Raw genomic sequence first — 23,997 nt, forward strand, 5'->3', positions numbered from 1 at the left:
TCTGTTCTGCCAGAGAACTGCATTGCAAAATTCAGACAAGTGTGAATTTAGTAGGATATTTGTGTTTCCGTTCATGTATTTTCAGAAGTGTGAATTTCTCCAAATCCCCTCCCACTTATTCACCAAATAACCTGTTCTCTCTGTCAATATGACAGAGGAGAACGCAGCAAGATGACTGGTGAGTTACTGAGTCTCTAGGGCCTTGTGTTATCATTAGCTAAGACCACAGCCCAACATTTCTCAATACTATTTGCAAGATCATATCCTGACAACAACAAGCATTACTTTGCTTGAACCAAACATCACTTTTATTTATTTATCCTACGGTGTTTCTACCCCATTCCGCAGCTGCGAAAACCTCCTAAAAATCAAAACATGACACAGTGGTTGGGAGGAGGAAAGCAAATTCACATATTAGTTCTTCATTTTAAAAAAGTTATTATTGTTGTTATAGATATTTATTAATTGCCTTCCAGATAGATAGTTATATCAAGGCAATGTACAAAAATGAGTGAAACTTAGTTGGATATAACCCATTATATTTAGTACATTGCCTTGATAGTCTAACTTAGTCATGTTCATTAATTTCAATAGGCCTGCTCTGAGCAATAAAAACAACTTTAAAAAACCCAATTAGGAACAACACAGAAAGCAACAGAATATGCATTTTTAAAATAATATGAAAGGGACACTGCTGGCAGAGGCCTATTCATCCAGCTGGGAAAGCTTGTCAGGAAAATAATGTCTTCATTCCCCGCCAGACAAAGTTCTTAGAAGTGTTCTTACCAGTTTCCCACACAACATTATCTCTCCCAACTGGATAAAGTAAACAGCCCCATTCATAGAGAAGGAAATTCAAAGGTTTGGTTAGTAGGTCGCTTTTGTTTCAGTGAGGCACAAGTTACTCAGGCCTTGTTTGTATGCATATACAGTGGTACCTCTGGTTACATATGCTTCAGGTTACATATGCTTCAGGTTACAGACTCCGCTAACCCAGAAATAGTGCTTCAGGTTAAGAACTTTGCTTCAGGATAAGAACAGAAATCTTGTTCCGGCGGCGCGGCAGCAGCAGGAGGCCCCATTAGCTAAAGTGGTGCTTCAGGTTAAGAACAGTTTCAGCTTAAGAACGGACCTGCAGAACGAATTAAGTACTTAACCCGAGGTACCACTGTATCACAGTTGGAAGGGACCACGAGGGTCATCTAGTCCAATGCCATGCAATGCAATAATCTTTCACCCAATGTGGGGCTCAGATCCATGACTCTGAGATTAAGAGTCTCCTGCTCTACCGACTGAGCTACTTCTAACCTTTTCCAAGCAGATGTGGTCTGGTTGTTTTGGACTACAATTCCCATCCTGCTGACGGGAGTGATGGGAGTTGCAGTCCAAAACATCTGAAGATGGCTAAATCCACAGTAAAGTTTTGCTTCATGTGAAACTCTGGTCAGGCCTGAGTGTCCCATTTCCCAGCATTCTCCAATCACAGGGCTCTGCTCACACTAGAAAACTAGTTCAGTAGAAACAGCCAATCCCAGCCCTCAAACCTGAGGGCTCCAGTTAACTGGGGGGGGGGCATGCCAAGCTTGGGACAACAAAGACTGGAGACCACCCTCCACAGCCCCTGGCACTAGTCAAAGTCCCCCCATCTCCCTCAGCCTGGAAATATCAAAACTTATCCTGCTCCTTCTGTTTACATTCTCCTGCTCCCAGACATGATCCAAACTCCCCCCTTACCCCCAGCTTAGAGGCTTACTCAGCCAGCCAGCTCCATGACGGGCTTGTTCTTTTTTAATTAAAAGCTAATTAACTCTTCTCGCTCTCCCTCTCTGTGTGTGTTTTTTCCCCAGGGGGAAGGAGAGGTTGAATGACACTTGACTTGATTGCCCATCCAGAGTGAGGGGCTGGAGGGAGGGGCTGCTGTATAGGGAACACTCCGCCCATCCCATCCTCGCTTTGGCTGTCCCCATCTCAGCCCACTGCAGCAGGGGGGTGGGCCCAAGGATGAAAAGAAACATCCCTTGATGTTTCCTGGGAGAAAGAGACAAAGAGGCAACTGTGTCTGTTCCGGCCTCTTGCTCCCATCTACCTGTTTTGCCCTCCTCCTGATAGCCCAAGGGATGCCAACTCGTCACCGGAAACTGGTAAGGGTGTCATCGGTGCAGACAGATGTTTGCCTGTCTGCTTTGCTGCTCTGGTTATGGGTGGGATTTCATCTGCCGGAGGAGCCATGAGGTGAGGATTTCTGGATGGGAAAAAGCCCTGCCTCCTTCTAGAGCAGACATGCTTCCATGGGGTGGGAAATGTAATAACTTGGTCTGGGGAAAGTCCATCACATCTGGAGAGTCTTGAACTGAAGGGTAGGCAAGGTTCAAGCTCTGTTGCCAACCTGGCAACCTCCAAATACTTTTGAACTATAACTTCCATCAGCTGAAGGGCACCAAGTTGTCAAAGGATGCTCTAGAGAACTATGATGTATAGGTCAGGTTGTGTCTACAAGTAGGCAGTTTCCAGCTTTCTGGGGGCTAAGAAGCCAGCTTTGGTTGCCTCTAGCCAAAGAGCTCTGTTAGCTGCAAGATCTTGATGAGTCCATGTTTTGGGAATTTGGAGCTGCATATGGAAATGTGGTGATAACTTCAGCGGCTAACCTAATTGCCAAACTGGGCAGGGTATCAGCAGTTCCATCAATGGATCCCCTGGCTTTTTAGAAAACTTATAAACAGCTACTTGGGGGGTGGGGTGCGAGTTGGATCCGAGCCACTGAGGTAGGGGGACTAATGCATTCCCCCAGACTGTTTCCCCAGTTTAACTCTTCCATGTGAGTGGCCCTCCCAAAAAAAGCTTAGATCAGTTGTGGAGATAGAAAGAGCTCAGTTGTATTTTACCTGTATTTTCACCTTTGCTGGCTAATTGAAGTTTGGGTGATTAGAATTAGAATTTATATACTGCACTATACCCGCAAGTCTCAGGGTGGTTGGCAGGATAAAATCAAAGTATAAAACCACCAAGTACATAATCAAAATAAAAGCAGCAGCAACCCAATAACCCTCCCCCAGTGCTATGTACATGATTTATTCTGTGTGTGTTGCCGGGGCTTCTTTTTCAGCTGGAATTCACCAGAACTGAGTATCGGCACCTCTTTGGTGCATTTGGGGCAAGCTTTAAAAAAAGTTTTTAAAAAGCTCACATATGATTTGGCTGTAGGAGACAATTGCTTTAAGTGTATGAAGCAAAATATGGCACATAGGACAACCAATTTTACGCATGTATCTTATTCATCCTTCTCAGTATGGGCTCCTGAAAGCTGTAGTTCATAACACCTGGCGGGCACCAGGTTGGAGAAGGCTAGTTTAATGTATTTCAGTACCAACATTTTATCACCCCAAAAGAGAACTTAGCAGTTGTACACATCTCTTATTTAATTTGTAAATCTTAATAAAAATATTGATATCTTCTAAGAACACTTAACTTAATGTATTTTGGGATATAGGAACTCAGAGGAACACTCTGAACATCAGGTCAGATCAAGTTTGCACACACCTGTAGATCCCTTGATTTGACATCACCACCTGATGGCTGGTAGCTGAATGTGTGAATGGGCTCTGATGAAAAATGTATGTCTTCTTGAAATGACGTCTGAGAGTGCAGTTCACTCTCAGATAAGTATCTTTCAGTTGCAGCCTCCTGCAACTATGTTAGCCAGGATCAACCCCATAAATTAAACAATGGGTTAACAGTTGATTAGCAGTGGATTTGGCTGCTTTTTGGCTGCAGAAGATCACTTTTTTCTGAACTCGTACAATATATAAATACCCACATTTCTTTATGTAAAACGTTTTGCTTAAAGCTCAGGGATAGAACTCTGAGTGGACTCTGTTGCTGTTGTTCTAAAAATCCAACTTCCTTTTAGATGTGAGTATTTTCCCCTTGTGAATATTTTTAAGTAAAAAGAGCAATATTCATTTTGACATTTCACATGAAGATAGAAAGCAGCAGAGTCTGGAGAAGATGTTTTCAGAAGCAAGGGAATAAGGGTTGTATCCATCCACTGTAGCACTAAGTCAAAGTCTCTTGGCAGCTTACTTCTTCCACTAGCAAAATGTTTTTGCTGCAGGAGAACATTGTTGCACAAGGAAATGCATAAGCAGGTTGCTGGTAACTTTGTTGCACTATAGATTTCACAATCTGTCGTGAAACAGATTTCGCCTTGTGCAACTGTTGCAATGAATTTGTCTGCTGTACAACATTAAAACTCACCCATGTGCCAACACAAAAGCCCTTGGCACCAGCAAACAGATACACACACCAAAGAAAAAAGCCCACAGAAGAAGAAAATAGCTGAGCACATTTCTATCTTATGATGCATAAAAAACACATCCATTCTATGCAGATAAACCAGTTTATGATTTATTGATATGGCTTCCTTTCAGCATGAAGGGATGATGGGAGTCACAGGACAGCAACACATAGAGGGCAGCGGGTTTCCCATTGGTATTGAGGTGTAATAAGTTCAGAAAACAAGGTTTACTAGGACCCTGAAGTCCAGCAACCTGGAGCCAGGTGCAGAATAGTGACTTTGGAGTGGAGCCAGACCCAAAACATTACTTTGGGGTGGATCCAATTACAGACTGCATCCCAGGAGCCATGCACTGAGATGATCTGCATCTGCAAACCTGAGCCTACATCTGAGCTGCTACAGATCAGCAATTCTAACATATAAATCTAAAACAGGTTAGCAGAATTGAGCAAAGACCTGGTCGAAAGCAATTGAACAGCCCTTACAAGCAAGGAATACAGACACCGCGAGAGAAGTAATTAGCACAAGTCCAATCATGGCAGAGATCTATTCCTTTTTTGCTTGCAGTTTCAGAAACAGAGGAAGTTACTTTACACCGAGTCAGACCACTGGCCCAGCTAGCTCAGCACTGTCTACATTTACTAACAGTGGCTCTCCAGGGTTTCGGAGAGGGTGTCTCTCCCAGCCCTACCTAATTCCTGGGACCTTCTGCATGCAATGCATGTCCTCTGTCACTGTGCTTTGGCTCTTCCATATTTTACTTACTATTGTTAAATTATTGAAAATCAGAACCTGTAGCAAACTACAAACCACCCAGGGACCTAACATTAGATCTCAGTGTATTTGTAGCAGGCAGGCAGTTTGTTTGTTTTTTTAAAGATATTTATTGAGATTTTCAAAAAAGTTACCAAATATAAAAGAAAAAAGAAAAAAGGGAAAAAATACAAAATAAAAATAGTTAAAAACAATTCAGTCTTTCCATCACATATTTTCATTTCCTTATTTCCCGGACCTCCTCACGCCTCCCTTTTCTGTATTCCAATTCAAATTTTTAATTCAGCAAATCCCTCCCCTCTTCAATCATCTTAATCTTCAATTTTCAAATGTTATAACATTAAGTTTTTACCTGTTAATAACCATTTTCTCGTATTCTCTTATAACATTACAGCTAAAGACCACTTAGTTTCTATCCAGCATCATTCTAACATTCATTAATTTTACAATATTTTTGAAGATAGTCTTTAAATTTCTTCCAATCTTCTTCCACCGACTCTTCTCCCTGGTCTCGGATTCTGCCAGTCATTTCCGCCAGTTCCATATAGTCCATCACCTTCATCTGCCATTCTTCCAGGGTGGGTAGATCTTGTGTTTTCTAATACTTTGCAATAAGTATTCTTGCTGCTGTTATGGCATACATAAAAAAAAGTTCTGTCTTTCTTTGGCACCAATTGGCCGACTATGCCCAGGAGAAAGGCCTCTGGTTTCTTCAAGAAGGTATATTTAAATACCTTTTTCAGTTCATTATATATCATCTCCCAGAAAGCCTTAATCCTTGGGCACATCCACCAAAGGTGAAAGAATGTACCTTCAGTTTCTCTACATTTCCAACATTTATTATCGGGCAGATGATAGATTTTTGCAAGCTTGACTGGTGTCATGTACCACCTGTATATCATTTTCATAATATTCTCTCTTAGGGCATTACATGCCGTAAATTTCATACCTGTGGTCCACAACTGTTCCCAGTCAGCAAACATAATGTTATGTCCAACATCTTGTGCCCATTTAATCATAGCAGATTTGACCGTTTCATCCTGAGTATTCCATTTCAACAGCAAGTTATACATCTTTGACAAAATCTTAGTTTTAGGTTCTAACAGTTCTGTTTCTAGTTTTGATTTTTCCACCTGGAAGCCAATTTTCTTGTCCAAGTTATATGCCTCCATTATCTGATAGTAATGTAGCCAGTCTCGCACTTTATCTTTTAATTTCTCAAAACTGCAATTTCAATTTGTCTCCTTGTTCCAAAATTTCCCAATATTTTGGCCATTTAGCCTCCATATTAAGTTTTTTCTGAGCCTTCGCCTCCATTGGTGATAGCCACCTTGGGGTTTTGTTTTCAAGTAAGTCTTTATATCTTGTCCAAACATTAAACAATGCTCTTCTGACAATATGGTTTTTGAATGCTTTGTGTGCTTTAATCTTGTCATACCACAAGTATGCATGCCACCCAAATACATTGTTAAAGCCTTCCAAATCCAAAATGTCTGTGTTCTCAATTTCTTTACAGACAGCTTATGAGAGCCATAACCTTTGCATCCCTTAGCAGTCTCCAGTGGAGATGTCAGAGAGCTTCAGGGCATCTAACCTACTTTTCCCCCCAAGCCCTCATCTTTCCCTGGGAACTGTAGTTTGAAGAGGCTTATCGATCACTGGCAGAAAATTCTCACCAAGCTACAAAGAGTCCCTGTCAGTGATAAAGAGGGTATAAATAAATAAATAACGGTGATTATTATTACAGTTAAGGGTTTTTAAAACCAATACAAGTTTGTTGTGTAGAGCGGACTCCTAAGCCAAACAGAGTGCTATCGTTCTCACAGGGATGTTTGAGCAGGTTGGTAGAAGAACATTATCGAGATGCAATCATTCCCTCAAATGCTATAGCTGCATCCTTGGGTCTGTCATAAATTGTCACCAACATCTTCTGTGGAACTTCCTATTAACCTCAAAGTATCCAGCATAAGTGCACACAAGACACACACTGCACAAAATTTCTTTTTCCTTCAGGTACCCCAAGATGATTGGGGAGGATATCCAGCATCAGGGAAGGATGGAGAGATACCCTGTCGACGGATGCGGAGTGGCAGCTATATCAAGGCCATGGGAGACGATGACAGTGGGGACTCGGATACCAGCACCAAGGTGTCTCCCAAGGGGGTGACCCGGCGTGAGGGGTACCGCCGTTCCTCCAGTGTAGATCAGGCCAGAACCAAGTAAGAAACTGAGAACAGGGCATTTCTCATATAACCACGCGGGGGGGGGGGGATGCTCAGCACAGGGAACAAAAAATATATGGATTTTTTAGTGGGTGGCAACTGATAAGTAAGGTGAGATGCCTTGACCATGAGCAGGAGCCCGTGCATAGAAGGGATGCTTAGGCAAGAGGTGTGTAGGGCCAGACTGGAGTTTCAGGACCTTGGAGAACACCAAGCACTGCAGTTGCACAAATGAGAAACTGGCCTTCTATCTCCTTTGGACCAAACCACACCCTTCTAGGCTTGGCTCCTTTCCTAAAGGGTGGAGTATCTTCAGTGGGTAGTTCTGGAAACTTAGCTTTTCATCACCTTGCAATCAGCTCCCACTTTATTCATTGTCAGTGCTGGGCAGGAGTCAGTGGGAAGCATCCAGCCCCTGCTGTAAAGGGGCCCAGTTTCTTGGAAGAACCTGGCTCATAGTGGACTCCGTTTGGTGGGGTGGGCAACCTCAGGCACAAGGGGCTCTTGGCTAGGCTTAGTGCCAAGCTCAGCACCTCTTTCTGATCCAGCTGGCTCTTCCTCCTTTGATACAGTCCTCACACCTGCTCAGGATCCATGACAAAGGATGGGGGCTGTCATCTAAAGCTTCTACCCATCCATTTTTGTGTTTCTTTAAAACTATGCTCCACACCAGCTGAGAAACCTTTTTCCAGCCCAAGGACCACATTTTCTTGTAGGAAACTTTCCAAGGATCACATACCAGGGATGGGTGAGCAGACCAAAAATATACAGTTTACCTTTCTGCACTTGTCTGGCTTCCAGACATCCCTCTCTGACCTCCATCAGGCAAGCAACAGACATTCCAACCTGGGGAAAGAAAGAAAAAATGAGATGGGAAGCAGAACTGTTGAGGGTGTGGCCTGTGGAGAATTCCAAGGGCCCAATAGAGGGACTTGGAGGGCTGCCTTTGGCTTTGCGGCCTGAAGTTCCCCACCCCTATCTGATAGGATAAGGGCAGGGAGCTTGCAAAGTCAAACCCAGCCAGCCCTGGGTCATTTTCCATCTGCTCTGATCATGTCATGTTTTGGGTTTTGTTCAGAAACCTTTCTTCCCCGTGTCTCTCATTAGGTTTGCAAGTAGGCACTATTCTGACTCATATATCTGTAACTGTCCCAGCTGCTGCACGTCACCCCGAATCCGGCCACGGGGACAAGGGTATGGACGTTCCTTTACCACTGGGCAGGTGAGGTGATTTGTTCTTTAGCTCTTGCCTTACAGGAAGGGGACTGGGTAGAGATGGGTGGGGAATCTATGGCCTTCCTGCCACAGGACTCTGGCTCCCATCAACTCCAGCTGGCCCTGGCTAGTGTTCAGGGATGGTGGGAACTGGATGTGAAAATCTGGAAGGCACCAGACTGAGCAAGGCTGCACTTCACCATACTGGATTTTTCAAACATCTGGATTTGAAAGCCACCTTAAGGGTGTTGACCCTCCAGATGATGCTCAAATCCAAATATCATCAGCCCCAGCCAGCATGTCCAATAATGAGGCATGGTGTGAGCTGGAGTACAGCATCACCTGGAGAGCCACAGGTTTCCTACCCTGGGGTACAAGAATTGGAGAGTGGAGGGGGAAACTACATCTGTGTAAATTGGGCCATGTGTCTTCAAATGTGGGGCACCTTCTTTAGTGGGGTTTAAGTGGACTGTCAATATTTCAATGCCACCACAATCAGTCAGTTTGAAATATCAAGTGTCCACCTGAATCCCCAAGTGAGGATTTTTTTTTCCCCTTCCAGAAGTGTGGGTGCAGAGGAGGATGGGATTTTGTGGGGAAATAATGAGTTATATAAAAAAATGAATTTGCTTGCATATCTTTGTCTTGTAGAGAACCTGGAGTATTACACTGGAGAGCAAATGTCATTCCTCCAGGAGATCCTCTAATCAGATATTTTTTATAAAAAGGGGGGGGGGAATATTCTTCCTTTGTGTAGCTTGAGTTGTATCTAAAGTGTATCACAGAGCTGTATCTAAAGTGGTGCTAAGTAAGTCATTCCACCAGGATTTAAGCTAGCACAATGGAATGGTTCTTCCCCCCTCCTTCCCTCATTTGTTCCCTAAATCTGTTCAGGGGGTTTCGCCAACCCTCTGGAGCAAATTTGTGGAATGTATGGCACACATGGGGGAGGGAAGTTAAGCTGTGCAAACTTAAGTCCTTGCACTGACGGAACACATTAATTAGATACCACCCATACATCCCTCCATGTATTCTCCAGCCAGGCAAGCAAAAGCCATTAATCAGAGTTCAAGGTGCATTCCAGCCATTCAAAAGCACTTGGGATGTGAAGCAGGGACAGTGAGGGGTGTGGCCTGGTGAGTGTTCTCAGGGCCAGACAGAGATGCTTGGAGGGATTCCCCGCACCCCCTCTCTGCCTGGCTTAAGTCTGAGCTCAAAACAGTCCAGTTCAATTTCATACCAGCAGCACCAGTTGGGTTGAGTTGGGGCTAGGACTTCTTTGCTGCTCCTCTGTGTTCTGGTGCATAGCACATGCAGACACACACACACACACCTTCTCCACAATCTGTGGGTTATCCCTGCCTCCCCACACCTAGCCCATCTCATGCCTCTGAGCCTTCCTTTGCCAAATTGCAATGCTTGCTCAGGTCTCCCGTACAGATGCAGCAGCCATTTCTGCAAGCAGACACTGAAACAGAACCACAACAGACTCCAGAGCCAAGATTTATTAGTGCATTTGATGGTCCAAATGTGAAAATGTGGAGAACTGAATTTAAGACTGGGGGGAAAGAGAAATTGGACAGATTTGCACCTCCCTAATCCTGGCACCATAGGTCTTAGCTCCATTCACGGCCTTCCATGCCCCTCCATCTTCTTCCCCTTTCCTCAGATTAACGATGAGTTGAACCACCAGTTTGAGGCCGTGTGTGAGTCTGTCTTCGGAGAGGTGGAGTCGCAGGCTGTCGAGGCCTTAGACCTGCCTGGTTGCTTCCGCATGCGCAGCCATAGCTACCTGAGAGCCATCCAAGCTGGCTGCTCCCAGGACGATGACTGCCTCTCTCTCTTTACCATGGCAACCACCACCCACCAGCCTGGCCAGCCCCTCACCAGCAGCATTCTCAAGCCAAGCACCTGTAAGTACCAACACAGGACTTCGGAAGCTGATTTGAACCAGGTCAGACTCCTGGCCCACCCAGCTCAGTGCAGTCTGCCCTGGCTGTTAGGGTTTCAGAGGCAGATTCTTCCCCAGCTCTACCTGGAGATGCTGGGATTTAACCAGCATCTGCACCCCTTCGCCAAAAACAGGAAGTTGGTTCATCATCTTCACATGGGTTATTCAATGTGGTGCCCTCCCCTCCAGATGTGGCTGAATTCCAACTCCTGTGTGAGCTGAGGTTGAAGCGAGTTGGAGTCCGATAACATCTGGAAGGCACTTCAGTGGCTCTCGCTGTTCTACACTAACAGGCAGAGGCTCTCTCAAAGCTTTCAGAGAAGACTTTCCCCAGCCCAACCTGAAGATAGCTAAGGTTGAATCTGAGCTCCTGCCCCAAACCTGTTCTGGTCTGATGTGACCCAGTCTCAGAGATACTGTGCAATGTTTGTATATTTTATCTGTTTAAACATGCCTGTCCCAATTTCCTTGCTAAATTAATTCAAAATGGCTCACAAATTGGTATAGGAAAGGAAGATGGGGAAACCCCATAGCTAGCAAATACCTCTGCGAGTCTTCTCTTTTTTAGTATTTGTGCTGCCGAAGCAAGCACAGCGAGTCTTCTCACTCCTAGGCCAATGACAACGCAATGTGTGTGTGAAACATTTCCAAAACAAGGCAAACAGTGGGGGGATGGGGGAGCTTGAAGGACATGGAGGCTGTCTTATATTGAGTCAGACCATTGGTCCATCTAGTTCAGTACTTTCTGTGCTGATTGGCCGGAGCTCTCCAGGTTTTTGGAGATGATCCTTTCCTAGCCCTCCCTGGAGATGCCAGGGATTGAACCTGGGACCTTCTGCATGCAAATCAGTTTGGCACTGAGCTATGGCCCTTCCTCGTCCCCATTGCCTCACCACGTATAACACCATGAGCCCTGTCCAATAGGTGCCTGTATGAGTAGAGAGCTCCCTTCTTATTGACACATTTTGCTTTCCTTCCCTATCTCTGTCTCTCCACCCCACCCCTCCATGTAGCCTTTAGTTACAGGAAAGCTCCCCCTCCCCTCCCTTCAGGAATGAAAGCCAAGCCCCTCATTTCGGTGACGACGCAAAGCAGCTCTGAGTCCGCCCATGACAGCTTCCTGCCCAGGGAAGTCAAAAGAAGTCCATCGTGGTCCAAAGAGGCCGCCAAGCGCTGCAACTCCACAGAGAGCCTAGAAAGCACCAAGATCACTGCCATGTCCCTGGACTTGCCTTCAATCCAACCCAGGACTGCCCCCAACCCCCCCACCCTCATCATCAGGACGATTCCGGGGAGGGAGGAGCTGAGAAGTTTGGCTCGTCAGAGGAAATGGCGCCCATCTATCGGAGTTCAGGTAGGTTCAGGGTGGGCCCAGGATTGCAGGGAGGTTTGGGCTGGGAGGGGGCACAATTTAGTGAGTGAAAACAAACCCAGAAGGAAACCTCTCCCTGACTACTAAAGGCATGCGCAAAAACCCAAAAGTCAAAGTTTCAAATTAAGTGTCTTTTATAACCAAACTATGAGGTATATATATCACTGTTTTCTTTTTTAAAGTATTCCACCATCAAAAGGTCCACCATCAGCCTTTAATAGAAACAGTTCTCTCATAAAAGATTATATCACATAATACACAAAAGTATAATTTTTACATGAACATAGATTATATCCTAAAGCTCAAATATATTTCTGGAGCTGCATACTGTATGAGCCAGATACTCTGTTGATGTTAATATTGTCCATACAATCATCAGCAAATATTTCACACCCCTTGCCCAGTTCAAAAGATGGTATCGCTCTAATCCACTGAAGAAGTTTGCTAAAGTGGAAACACCTGTGGCACCATCAGGAGGTACTGAACACACCTAAATTACAGTGATATATATACCTTGTGATTTAAAAGACAGCTCATTTTATACCTTGACTTTTGTTTTTGGTTTTTGTAGAATTCAGTGGCTGTTCATTCTACTCAAGAGTAGGTTGTATGCAAGGCTGGCCCAAGACATTGGTTTATTGGTTTCTTAGATTTTAACTTTTTCTGCTAGTGGACTCTATGGGGAAAGTAGGGATGGAGGGAAAATTTGGTTCTGTTCAGATTTTAATACAAACCTACTTAATTTTAACTTTCCGAAACAATACATGAACCAAAACATAGCTATCCTTCAAAATGTACACTTTTTTCAGATTTTGTGGTGCAGGTTTTCCAACCAAATAATGTGTACAAATAATAAAATGCATTGTGGGTTCCTGTTGTCTGGGTGGCCTAGGACCGCCATTCACATTGCCCAGGCTTGCATCCCAGAGAGGAGGCACACTCCATTGTCTCTCGAGACAGAAGGGTGGCAACCAGAAGAGAAAATAGCATATAAAATGCATTATACATGGAGAAATTGCTTGCAAAATGTGTCTGTCATGGAGGAAGTGCATACAAAGCTGTGTACATGGTGAGAAATCTGCCCTAAAATTTTGATGAATTTTGATGAAGACTTTGAAGAACAAATTGCAAATTGGTGCAGTAATGTGGATAACTGAACTTAGGACTGGAAAAATGAGAATCTGAGAGGAATCAAAACTGGCAGATCCATCCATCCCTAAGAGAAGGACAAGATAGTGCCCCTCACATACATTCCACATACAGAAGCCAGCTGGACTGGTAGACAGACCTTATTTCAACATTGGTGACAGAACCGCATTCTCAGCTCCTTTGCCCAGCCATTGGGTGGTTAGTTTTATTGTTCTAGGCTGCTTTATGTTGTGTGTGTTCTTTGGTTTCATGGCAGTCTATGTTTGGCTTTTATCATATGCTATGATGGTTGATCATGTTGCCTACTACCCTGGGATATGTTTGGATACAGCCTGGATTAGACATTTTAAAAATACATAACCAATAAACAAATACCTTGCTAGCAAAGCAAGAGAATGTAAGATCACAGGACAATGTTCCTCAGCTGCTTTGCTTCGATTTTCTTTGCTGCTCTATTCATTTTTAAAATTTATTGGTTGTGTTGATTATTCGAGCCACGTTTGTTTTGTTTTCCATTTGTGCACGGGGTCTTCGGTTTTCGTTCTTCCCATCTGTTATTTCCCTTTGCAGTGAATCAGTTGTGAATTTGTAGGCACTTTGGGTGCTGTCCAATGTACTCGTTCCATTAAGTATTTACAGTTGCACAATGGAACTTTCCCCCCTGTCCTCCCCCTTTAAGTGCCCCAAGCCCTCCCTAAATCTGTGCTGGAGGGTTGGGGGAACCAACTCATAAACAGATTAAGGGGTGGCATGTGGAGAGAGGAGAGTTCTGTTGGGCACACATAAATCATTGCACTAATGGAGCAAGTTACTTAGTGCTACATTGGACAGCCCTATTGTTTGCCTCAAAGGGTTCAGACCTCTGCTGCGTGTTTGTATTTTTGAGCGCAGGTCAGGCTCATTATGCATCTGGGCTGGAGTTGGAAAGGGGTTAGGAATGAGACTGCCATCCCTGTGGTGGTTGGTAGGGGAGATTCAGAGGTGAGCAAAGGTACGGTATATGACATTAAAGCCCTTGCCCCCTCTGTTTCACTGGTTGCATCTCAAAGTCTGTGGGTGCTAGTCAGCCAGCCCCCTGCTTGGTGGTGGTGTTGCTAAATGCCAGGTCTAACCAGAATAAAACCTTGATCATCCATGAATTGTTCACCTTATTTTTGAGATTTTAAGTTGTTTTCAACTGTAGCAGCAGCAGCAGCAGCAGTAATAGTAGTAGTAGTAGTAGTAGTAATGCTTTATATGCTGGAGGTACTTGGGAGGAAAAATTGGGTGAAGTCTCAGAAATTTGAGTATCAGCAGGGAGGGAGAATCTTTTTTACCCCATGGTCAACCTTTAGAGGACCACATGGCAGTGGTGGGTGGGGCCAGAAGCAAAAGTGAGTGGAGAAATGCATGTAAATATTACCTTTGTACAGCAGGTTAGTTTCTACACACACTTCACATCCTTCTTTATCCTCCATCCAGGCAAGCAAGAAGCATCACCAGGGTTCTAGCCAGACAAGACTCAAGGAGGATGCCAAGCAGGGCCAGTCCCAGAGGCAGAGTCCCAGAGGCAAGACAGAGAAGCCTGGAAGGCTGCCTGGACCAGAGATTCCTTGTCCCTTTGATAAGCTAAAGAAGTCAAGGGAACCTCAGGTAGCCGGAAAGGAGGTAGAATCTGGAAGAGCCTTTCCTTCTGTCTTAGACTAGACTAGGAAGCTTACTCTGAGCTTACTTAGAGAAACTCTGAGGCTGCATGACTGTTTCTTCCCAAGGCTCAGAGATGTCGCTGAGTTTGTCCACTAGTCTCTAGAGCTTTAAAGACACTATTGGATTTATTCCAGCAATTGGCATCCAGGGCTTTGCCTAAAAATAGATTTAACTAAAAACTGCTCTTTTCTTCATGCCCCCTGAAAATCTCCATCTGACCTATTCCAGCTATGAAGGGGGCAAACAAGGCAAACGAGGGATACGTAGAAGCAAATGAATATATGGTTATCAGAACTCATCCATTCCTCTGTCCTTCGTTTCTTGACAGGTTCCAATTCGGAATGAAATTAATAAACCCCTTTCGTTTCCATTTCCACAAAATGCCCATGCACCCTGATCTGTTACAAATTGAGGATCTAATGATACTCCTCCATAGGGGAAGCCAGAGCTCAAAGGAGCAACGTAGACAGTTCTGGAATTCATGTTCACTGGTTCCATCCTCCTGAGCATAGAGAGAGTTGGGTAGACTGTCCTTTTCAAAAGGTGGCATTGTTTATCTTACGAACAAGGGAGTGTGAAATGAGGACTTTCATCTTAGCTTACACTGGCTACAGAAAATGCCCGTAGGGTGAAATTCAAGCCATTTCTGACCAGATGTGGAAAATCCCAATGGTTTGTGACGTTTCATGGTTTCAGTAAGCAAAGATTCCAATTTTTGGCGATGACTTCAAACTTCTAATGAAAAAGAGCTCCAAGGCAGGCACCTGGTTCATGTTCTCCCTTTTTGCTAGTTTTAATTTTTATTAGTCTCCTAAATTTGCATTTCCTTTGCTTGCCATTTGTTCCTACTTCGTTAGCAGGCCTGTCCCTTGTCAGTAAGAATCAGCACAGGTGTTGTGGAGGGAGGTTAAATTAAGTTCAGACAAGTGTATCAGAGAGGTTCAGCCGAGGGGGCAAGCTGGCGGAAAGGAAGTGTCTGATCCGACTTCATGGTGCACAGTTGCTTGTTTGACAAGGTCAAAATGTTGGGAGTGGGGGCTTTGGCTCTTAACGAAGCATGAGAAGCTGATGCAAAATGATTCAATTAAACCACAGTTACCATTTTCCAAAGGTACTCTTACAAGGCATCACGTCCCGTAGAGGAAACCAATACTTCAGAAATGCAAACTTTAGAAATTAAAATGCCACATTTATAATTTCTGCTCTAGTAGGGGTTCATTCGACTGCATGGAAGGCAAATAGAGGTCATCAAGAATTTCCACCATTATCTTTACCAGCCAGTTGGAGGCAGATCCATTAGGGCAAATGGCGCACTACCCTGCTGACCTCAGGCTGCCCTCAGCCAGTCAATGGGTTATGGGGGCCCTGGCTGTCATCTTCCTCCTCCTCCATCTTGGTGTTGCCCTTGTGGAACTCAGTAGAGGATGAAACTAGACTGAGTTGGCCCCGTTTATCAATGGCTCTGCCTCCACGTACCATTGGCTTCCCTGCCTTCCACAAGGCACCAGTGTTACCAGCTCTACTCCTGTGACTTTAAGTACTTGGCATGCAGAAATCTAGCAGATAAAGCTTTTTCCTTTCATAAAGCCAGGATTGCCAGCTTTTCTAGTCATGTGCCTTAGATTCAATGGATCTACTCTGAGTAGGGTTAATATTGGGTACAGCCCAGCACTTTACCCACTGTTGCTGTGGAGTTTTCCACTTGGGCCAAAGGAGCAAAATAATTCCCTACCAGCTGCTCCCTCCTGGAGTGTGGGGGTGACCTTTCTCCTCTCTTCCACCCGGCTTGCAGGAGCGTCTTGGCGATCATCAGGCCTGTGCCTTTGAATGAGGTTCAGCATCCCCGGGGGAAGGAGGGATGAAAGGGGAGGACAGGGCTCCTGAGTACTTGATCTCTGCTCTCCACTCACATGGTTTATCTGGATTTCCGTTTGCATCTGGTGATGGGAATTCAAAATGCCCCCCGCCTGTTTTGCAAGTGCTCTTTCCTCACAGCTCCCTCTCCCTCCCACACAGCTATGAATCGTTCTCTGATGCTTCCCTTCTGTACTTCAATACACTTAACTATTCATCTTTCCCTTTCTCCCTCTCCTTACTTTGTTCTCAATTCATTTTGATCATTTTGAATCTTTCTTGCACTTGTCTCCATCTCCTTCATTATTTTTCTTTCCTCTACTTATCAATCCCCCCCTTCCCTGTTATCTCTTGCTTCTGCCACTTATCAATTCACCATAAGTGATACCACTTCTGGATTTCCCTTTTCCTCTCTGTTTATCTTTCCTCCCCTTTGCTTCTCCCTCATCCTCATTTCTTTCTCTTTCCCAAAGGTGGAAACCATATCCGATTCAGACACAGAAAGCAGGAGCCGCAGAGAGTTCCACTCCATCGGGGTGCAAGTAGAAGAAGATAAAAGGTACAGCTGGCAAAACATCCCTCTTGGTCCTTTGCATTCCCACCAGGAGGAGCAGCTTTTGCAATCTGCGCACAGCTGTCCCCATGCGCCCTTGCCCCCAAATCAATATTCACAGCACAAGCCTGGACCAGAGAATCGAGCAAGAGAACCTCGTGGAGCTACGGATGCTGGCTGCTCAGGGCAGCTGGATTGCCCTCCCAGCTCATGAAACAAAGGGGTATCAAGACACAGAGGTGCCAGGCAGAAGCAAATGCGCACACAAGGCTGGCGGTGATGGAATAGGTGACCCGGGACATCCCCTGTCACCAAGCCATCCGCTTTTGTAAAACACTCAAATGCTACATGTTCCCAGCTAGAACCGAAGGGGAATATTAAGCAGGATGAAAGGCTTTATACTCAGAGCTCAACGTATGCTGCTGTTCTGGAGGGTAGAAAAAGCCACAGAGCATAGAAATAGGTGCTGGATTTAAGCATACTAAGGCTGTGTACGAACTACACCTTTAAAGCACCATGGTACCACTTCGAACAGTGATGGCTTCCCTGGGAAGTATAGTTTCTTAAGAGTGCTGAGAGTTGTTATGAGATGACTGGTCCCCTCACAGAGCAACAATTCTCAAAGTCCCCTGATAAGAGGGATGGACTATGAAACCACTCTGATGACTATAGTGCTAGGAGTGCAACAAGGGCCTCGTCTCAGCACTTTTAACAACCTACAGCTCCCATAATTCTTTGGGGGAAGCCATAGCGGTTTAAGGGGGAAGCATAGTGCTTAAGCTGGATGGTGTAAATGAGGCCAAAGTCTACATACGCACTATACCTTTAAAGCACATTCATAGCGCATTTCCCCCCCTCAAAGAATTCAGGGTACAGTGGTACCTTGGTTTACAACCATAATCCGTTCCGGAGGTCCAGTTGTAAAACAAAACAGGTTGTCACCCAAGGCGTGCTTTCACCAATGGGGCCTCCCCCCCCCCAAAAAAAATGGGTTGTAATTTAAAAAATGGGTTGTAATCCAAAAAAAGGGACACGCACTTCCTGGTTTGACGTGGTTGTAATCCAAAGCAGTTGCAAAGCAAGGTACCACTGTATGGCAGTTTCTTAAGAGTTTCTGGGAATTGCAACTCTGTGAGGGGTAAGCAATGGTACCCAGAATTCTTTGAGGGGGAAATGTGCCTCAAATGCACCTTATAGGTATACTGTGTCTGCATTCTAAGAATCTCAGCCTTCACTTGGAAGGAGGGGGAAGCAATCTTACAGCTCTTGTCGGAGAAGTTTGGCTAGAATATTGAAACCCAGTCAGGGTAGCAGAATGATATTTCCAGGGGACAGGAGGTGGAGCTTCAGCAACCCACATATTTACACACACAGAGAGAGAGAGAGAGAGAGAGAGAGAGAGAGAGAGAGACTTGCAGGAGATGAGTAAAATGTGCAGAAATGAAACAATTATGCAGCTGTGCTTAAAATATTTGGGTCACAGAATTCAGCTTTCCCAGGCTCAGAATGTGGGCTGTTTGGATTTAAATTCTAAGCGCACAGTAGCTGTATGTAGATACAGAATCAGGCCAGCAGCTCATCTAGCCCAGATGAGCTGTGGTCCTCCAGATGTTTATGGGCTACAGCTCTTATCATGCCTGATCTCTGGCTCTGCTATGTGACAGTGATGAGTATTGGAGCCCCAAAACATCTGGAAGTCTACAGGTGTCCCCACCCCTGATTTAGCCCAATGCTCTCAACAGCAGCAGGTGGGAACTCTTTGGGGCTTTTCTTGCTGAGATCTTTCGCAGACAACTTAGCTGAGCCCATGGAAGTGTGTGGCTGATCACAGAGAAGCACAGTTTCTCAACAGAAAAGCTTCCTTGGCTCAAAACCCCCGAAGAGGGCCATCCATGGACTTGGAAGTCTTGGTAGCTAAGTTCTTATAATAGAAACATAAGATGCTGACTCACACTGAGTCCATTTAGGTCAATATTGTCCACACTGGCTAGCAGTGGCTCTCCAGAGCTTCAGGCAAAGAGTCTTTTCCAGCCCTACCTGGAGATCCTCAAGATTGAACCTGGGACCTTCTGCATGCAAAGCTCTACCTTGCTCTACCACTGAGCTATAGACTTACCCAATAATGGGGCTTGTGGGGTGAGGGGCTCACTACAAATTATTGGGGAAGCCTCCATCATTCTCCACCATTGGCTGCACTAGCTGGGACTGATGGGATTTGGAGTCCAACAACATCAGGGGGGTACAGGTTCTCCACGCCTGATATAGACAACACTGAACTAGAAGCCATCAGGGGAAGAAGGACTATAGCTCAGTTATAGATCACATGCTTTGCATGCAGAAGATCCCTGGTTCAGGGCTGGGAAATTCTCCTGCCTGAAACCCTGGAGAGCCACTGCCACTTTGTATTTGAAATATTGGACCAGATGGGCCAAAAACCTGACTCAATTGTCTGGAAAAGGGCCGTAGTAGTAATAGAGCAGGCTTCCTCAACCTTGGCCCTGCAGATGTTTTGCAACTACAATTCCCATCATCCCTGACCACTGGTCCTGCTAGCTAGGGATCATGGGGGTTGTAGGCCAAAAACATCTGGAGGGCCAAGGTTGAGGAAGCCTGTAATGGAGCATCAGCCAAGTTCAATCCCTGGTGACTCCAGGTAGGGCTGTGGGAATATCCCCCTGATGGGAAGGGTTGTAGCTCAGTGGAGGAGCATCTTCAGCATCTCCAGGTAGGGCTGGGGGGCAACCTTGCCTGAAACCATGCAGAGCTCCTGCCAGTCAGTGTAGACAGTGCTGAACTAGATGGACCAATGGTCTGACTTAGTAAAGGGAAGCCTTTTGAGGCGTGTGCATGCACTCCTCAAACATGCACTCTGGACTCTCTGAGATGTCCAGCATCTTGCTTCCCCCATTTATTTCCCTCCAGTTCACTGCGCGGACACTTGAATCAAAGAGCATGTGAGGTGATCACCATGTAGCTGTCCCATATCTTCATTCAGTCAGGGACTGGCTGGCACGTCCTCTGCTCTGTGTGCTCCCTCCCTCCCTCCCTCTAGTCCTTCAGCATCCATCCAGCGCTGGTTGTCATAGAAACAGGCCAGTGAACAGGAAGGAGGGAGCGATGGAACCACGCAGGCATGATGCTGCTCAGTGGCGGCTTGTCAGTTTCTGAGTTCTCTCCCTCATCCCTAACGCTTCCTTTCTGTAAGGAGAGGAGCCAGGGTTCAAGCATCTCTCAAGCCCCCATCTCACACATGGGAAAGCCCTGCCTCTGAATCCTTTGGGTATTCCGTGGTGCAGGAGGAACATGCAAACTTACACATAGACAGTGAGGCTCTTCTGTTTCTCTGGGAAATGTATTCCAGGGCTGAGCCCTGGCGCAAATTAAGCCTCACTGGTTAAGAATATAAAAAGAGCCTGCTGGATCAGAACAATAGCCCATCTTGTCCAGCATCCTGTTCTCACAGTGGACAACCAGATGCCTGTGTAAAGCCTGCAAGCAGGACCCGCAAGCAGGATCCCGCCCTTCCTTCAATCATGGCCCAGGGCAGTTAAGAATAAAAGCATGCAAGTATATGAGTACCACCGCAAAAGAGCATTTAAGATTACAACAAATGAATTGCACACACACAACACAGAGCAGCCAAACAAGCAGATCATTCCGTTAATGTCTACAGCCAGCCACTAAATGCCTGGTGAAATAAGGACATTTTCAAATGAAGCTGAAACAATAGCAACTACAGCAGTGCAGTAGTTCCATAAATGGAGAGCCACCATCAAGTAGGCCCCACCCCATGCCGCTTCCCTGAAGATCTTAAAGCACAGAGGAGGCACTCCTTTATGTACTTGGGTCCAAAGCCATATAAGGCCTTACACACCAGCACTCATCTTTAACTGGGCCTGGTAGCTAATAGGCAGCCAATGCAAAGTTAGAAAGCTGAGCATAATATGGTCCCTTCCCACTGTCCCATATAACCACCTGGCAGCAGATGCAGCCTCCAGACCTTCTTCATAGATACCGAGCAATATGGACCAGCAGGTTGACTTGGTATAGTAATAATAATAATAATTTATTATTTATACCCCACCCATCTGGCTGGGCTTCCCTAGCCACTCTGGGCAGCTTCCAACAAATATTAAAATACAGTAATCCATCAAACATTAAAAGCTTCCCTAAACAGGGCTGCCTGTTTGTATAGCACAACTTCCAGGGTTCATACCTGTAAGAACATAGGATACCACTTTATACTGGATTCATACCATTGGTCCATCTAGCTGAGTATTGTTGACACTGGCCAGCAGCTGTCCATTGACACTGAAACTCTACAGGGTTTCAGGCAGACTGCCTTTCCCAGTCCTACCTTAAGATGCCACTGGGGATCAAACCCAGGACCTAGTGCTTGCAAATCCAAGCTGGCTGGTTTTTGCAGCCCTTGCAAGGGACCTAACCCTCTCTCCTCCCTGTTGCAGGCGCGCTCGGTTCAAGCGGTCCAACAGTGTGACGGCCGGCGTGCAGGCTGACCTGGAGCTGGAGGGTTTGGCAGGGCTGACGGTGGCGACAGAGGACAAGGCCCTTCAGTTTGGGCGCTCCTTCCAGAGGCATTCCTCGGAGCCGGAGTCCACGCGGCAATACTCGGTGTACAAGACGGTGCACACGCAAGGGCAGTGGGCCTACCGGGAAGACTACCAGATGCAGTATGATACCGTGGAAGTGCCGCGCCAGGATTCCTGGATGGACAGGGGGTCGCGTAGCCTGCCTGATTCTGGCCGAGCATCGCCCTGCCACCGGGACGGCGAGTGGTTCATTAAGCTGTTGCAGGCGGAGGTGGAGAAGATGGAAGGCTGGTGCCAGCAGATGGAACTGGAGGCTGAAGATTATGATCTGCCGGAAGAGAGTGAGTCTCCGCCGGGTGCTGTGGGTTGGGGGATCCCATCTGGGGCTGCCAGCTTCCTTTTACAAGCTGGTACAGTCTGGCAGATATAGTTGGGTTGGGAACCAAGCTATACAATTGTGGGTCCATGTGAAGAATCTGTTGCTGGACTGCAGCATTCTTTGGACTGTAAATTGTTCTTCCATGGAAAGAAAGAAAGAAAGAAAGAAAGAAAGAAAGAAAGAAAGAAAGAAAGAAAGAAAGAAAGAAAGGAAGGAAGGAAGGAAGGAAGGAAGGAAGGAAGGAAGGAAGGAAGGAAGGAAGGAAACTACCATGTCAGGGAGAAATGCTAGCTTGCTTTATTTGATGGGGGAGTGTTGTGGAAATGTCTATTGGAATTCGGGATGTGGGATAAATTTGGTCCGGTTGACATTTTAATGCAGACCTACCTAATTTGCGCTTCCTTAAAACAATAGACAGAATGAAACAACTATCTTTCAAAATTCACACTTCGCTAAATTTTGGGAGGCAGTGTATAAAAAAAATCAAATCACATTGGGGGGAAGTATGCGTAAAAATGCATTCATGAAAATAACAAATATGGGGAAACGTGTATATTAAGCTAATTTGCATACAGAATTAAGTATATTAGAATAAATGTATACTAAAGTGCTGGTTAATGTTTGTGAGAACTTTTTTAAACTGTTACAAATTGATGTGAAAATGTAGCAAGCTGAAGCTTGAAACTGGAAAAATGAGAAACTGAGGGGGAAACAAAATAGATAGGTTTGTCCATCCCCCATTGGAATGTAAGATTTATATGATTATAATTTTGTTGTCACAATGATAAAGGAAGAGCCCCACTGAATGACACCAAAGATCTGTGTAGTTTGGCATCCTGCACCCTACATTAGCCAATCAGGTGATTTGGGGGAGCCCACAATTAGGGCATAAAGTCATCCCCTATCAGCGCCAAATTTGGGGGATTTCCTCCCAATGCAAATACCAACTTCAGAGCAGGGGGTCTTCCTCCAGAATACAGCAGAGGAGAATAGAGGCTCCCTGCCTGACTGATGCCATCCAGACAATTGTCATCAGTTGATGTCATTTAAATTTTTTGTACTGAAAAAACAACTGCATGTTAAATGCAAAGACATGGTTAATGTTACACTCTGGTAACCAATGGAAATTCTCCAGCATGGGAAGTTCTCTGGAGCAATGTGGTACTGACCCTCTCATTTTCTTTGTGTACCTCCCTAGTCCTTGAGAAGATCCGTAGTGCGGTGGGCAGTGCCCAGCTCCTGATGTCACAGAAAGTCCAGCAGTTTTACCGACTCTGCCAGCAGAACATGGTCAGGGAATCTCCTTGTGTGTGCCTCGATTTTGTTGTTGTTGTTGTTGTTAGGTCCTCCAACTTTTGTCACTTTTAAAATTAAGTCACTTTTTTATGTCACCTGTGGGTGGTTTGGCCTCCTTTCTTGGGGGAGAATGACATTTTTACAAGGGATGAAAGGCTACTGCTGAAAACAGCAAATCACCATGCCAAGCTCTTCCCTGAAGAAGTAGTATCACTGTATGCCAGGGATTGCCAATGAGATGCCCATGGGCAGAATGGTGCCCTTACAGTCTTGGCTTGGTGCTTACAAATCCTCTGAGCTCTGCCCCTCATTCATCTCATTGAGGTGGTGAGCATCATTACCTATTTTTCTTCCTTGAAAAGTATATAGAGCTGAGGGAGGAAGTTGGAAGAGTGACTTATCTTACCCACTTCCTCTTCCAGCTCTATGTACTTTTCAGGGCTCAGGGTAATTCTACTGCAAATGGCTGGGGAGGGGGCACCAACAGCACTTCCTCAAAAAATCAGAAGTTACATGAAAAGCAGCTCAGTACTTGTGTGCTACAAGAGATAAATCAACAGGCTTGTTAAAAGCACTCTTGTAGGCACAAAGGTCTGCCATGTCTCTGAATGAAACACTGCCCTTGCTTTGTCTCCTTCTCATCAGAAAGTGGATGGTTCTACCATATCTGTGTGTTGGGCAGGATTGTGTCCCTTTCCAAAT

The 23,997-nt window shown here is 45.4% G+C and overlaps 1 protein-coding gene across 3 annotated transcripts in view; it reads left to right on the forward strand.

Annotated features, from left to right (window-relative positions):
• DLGAP3 (DLG associated protein 3) overlaps positions 1-23,997 on the forward strand; it is a 178,837-nt gene that overhangs the window by 149,053 nt on the left and 5,787 nt on the right. For 2 of the 3 annotated variants that reach the window (XM_083511592.1, XM_083511593.1), the window contains 7 exons: positions 7,082-7,287; positions 8,398-8,512; positions 10,175-10,418; positions 11,470-11,810; positions 16,991-17,076; positions 21,537-21,961; positions 23,198-23,289. In XM_083511592.1, the coding sequence (XP_083367718.1) occupies positions 7,082-7,287; positions 8,398-8,512; positions 10,175-10,418; positions 11,470-11,810; positions 16,991-17,076; positions 21,537-21,961; positions 23,198-23,289 (1,509 nt within the window). The remainder of the gene's footprint in view (positions 1-7,081; positions 7,288-8,397; positions 8,513-10,174; positions 10,419-11,469; positions 11,811-16,990; positions 17,077-21,536; positions 21,962-23,197; positions 23,290-23,997) is intronic. The other variant, XM_083511594.1, reaches the window with a different exon arrangement.

Source organism: Podarcis liolepis (genome assembly GCF_965112155.1).
Source record: "Podarcis liolepis genome assembly, chromosome: 7".
NCBI lineage: Eukaryota > Metazoa > Chordata > Lepidosauria > Squamata > Lacertidae > Podarcis > Podarcis liolepis.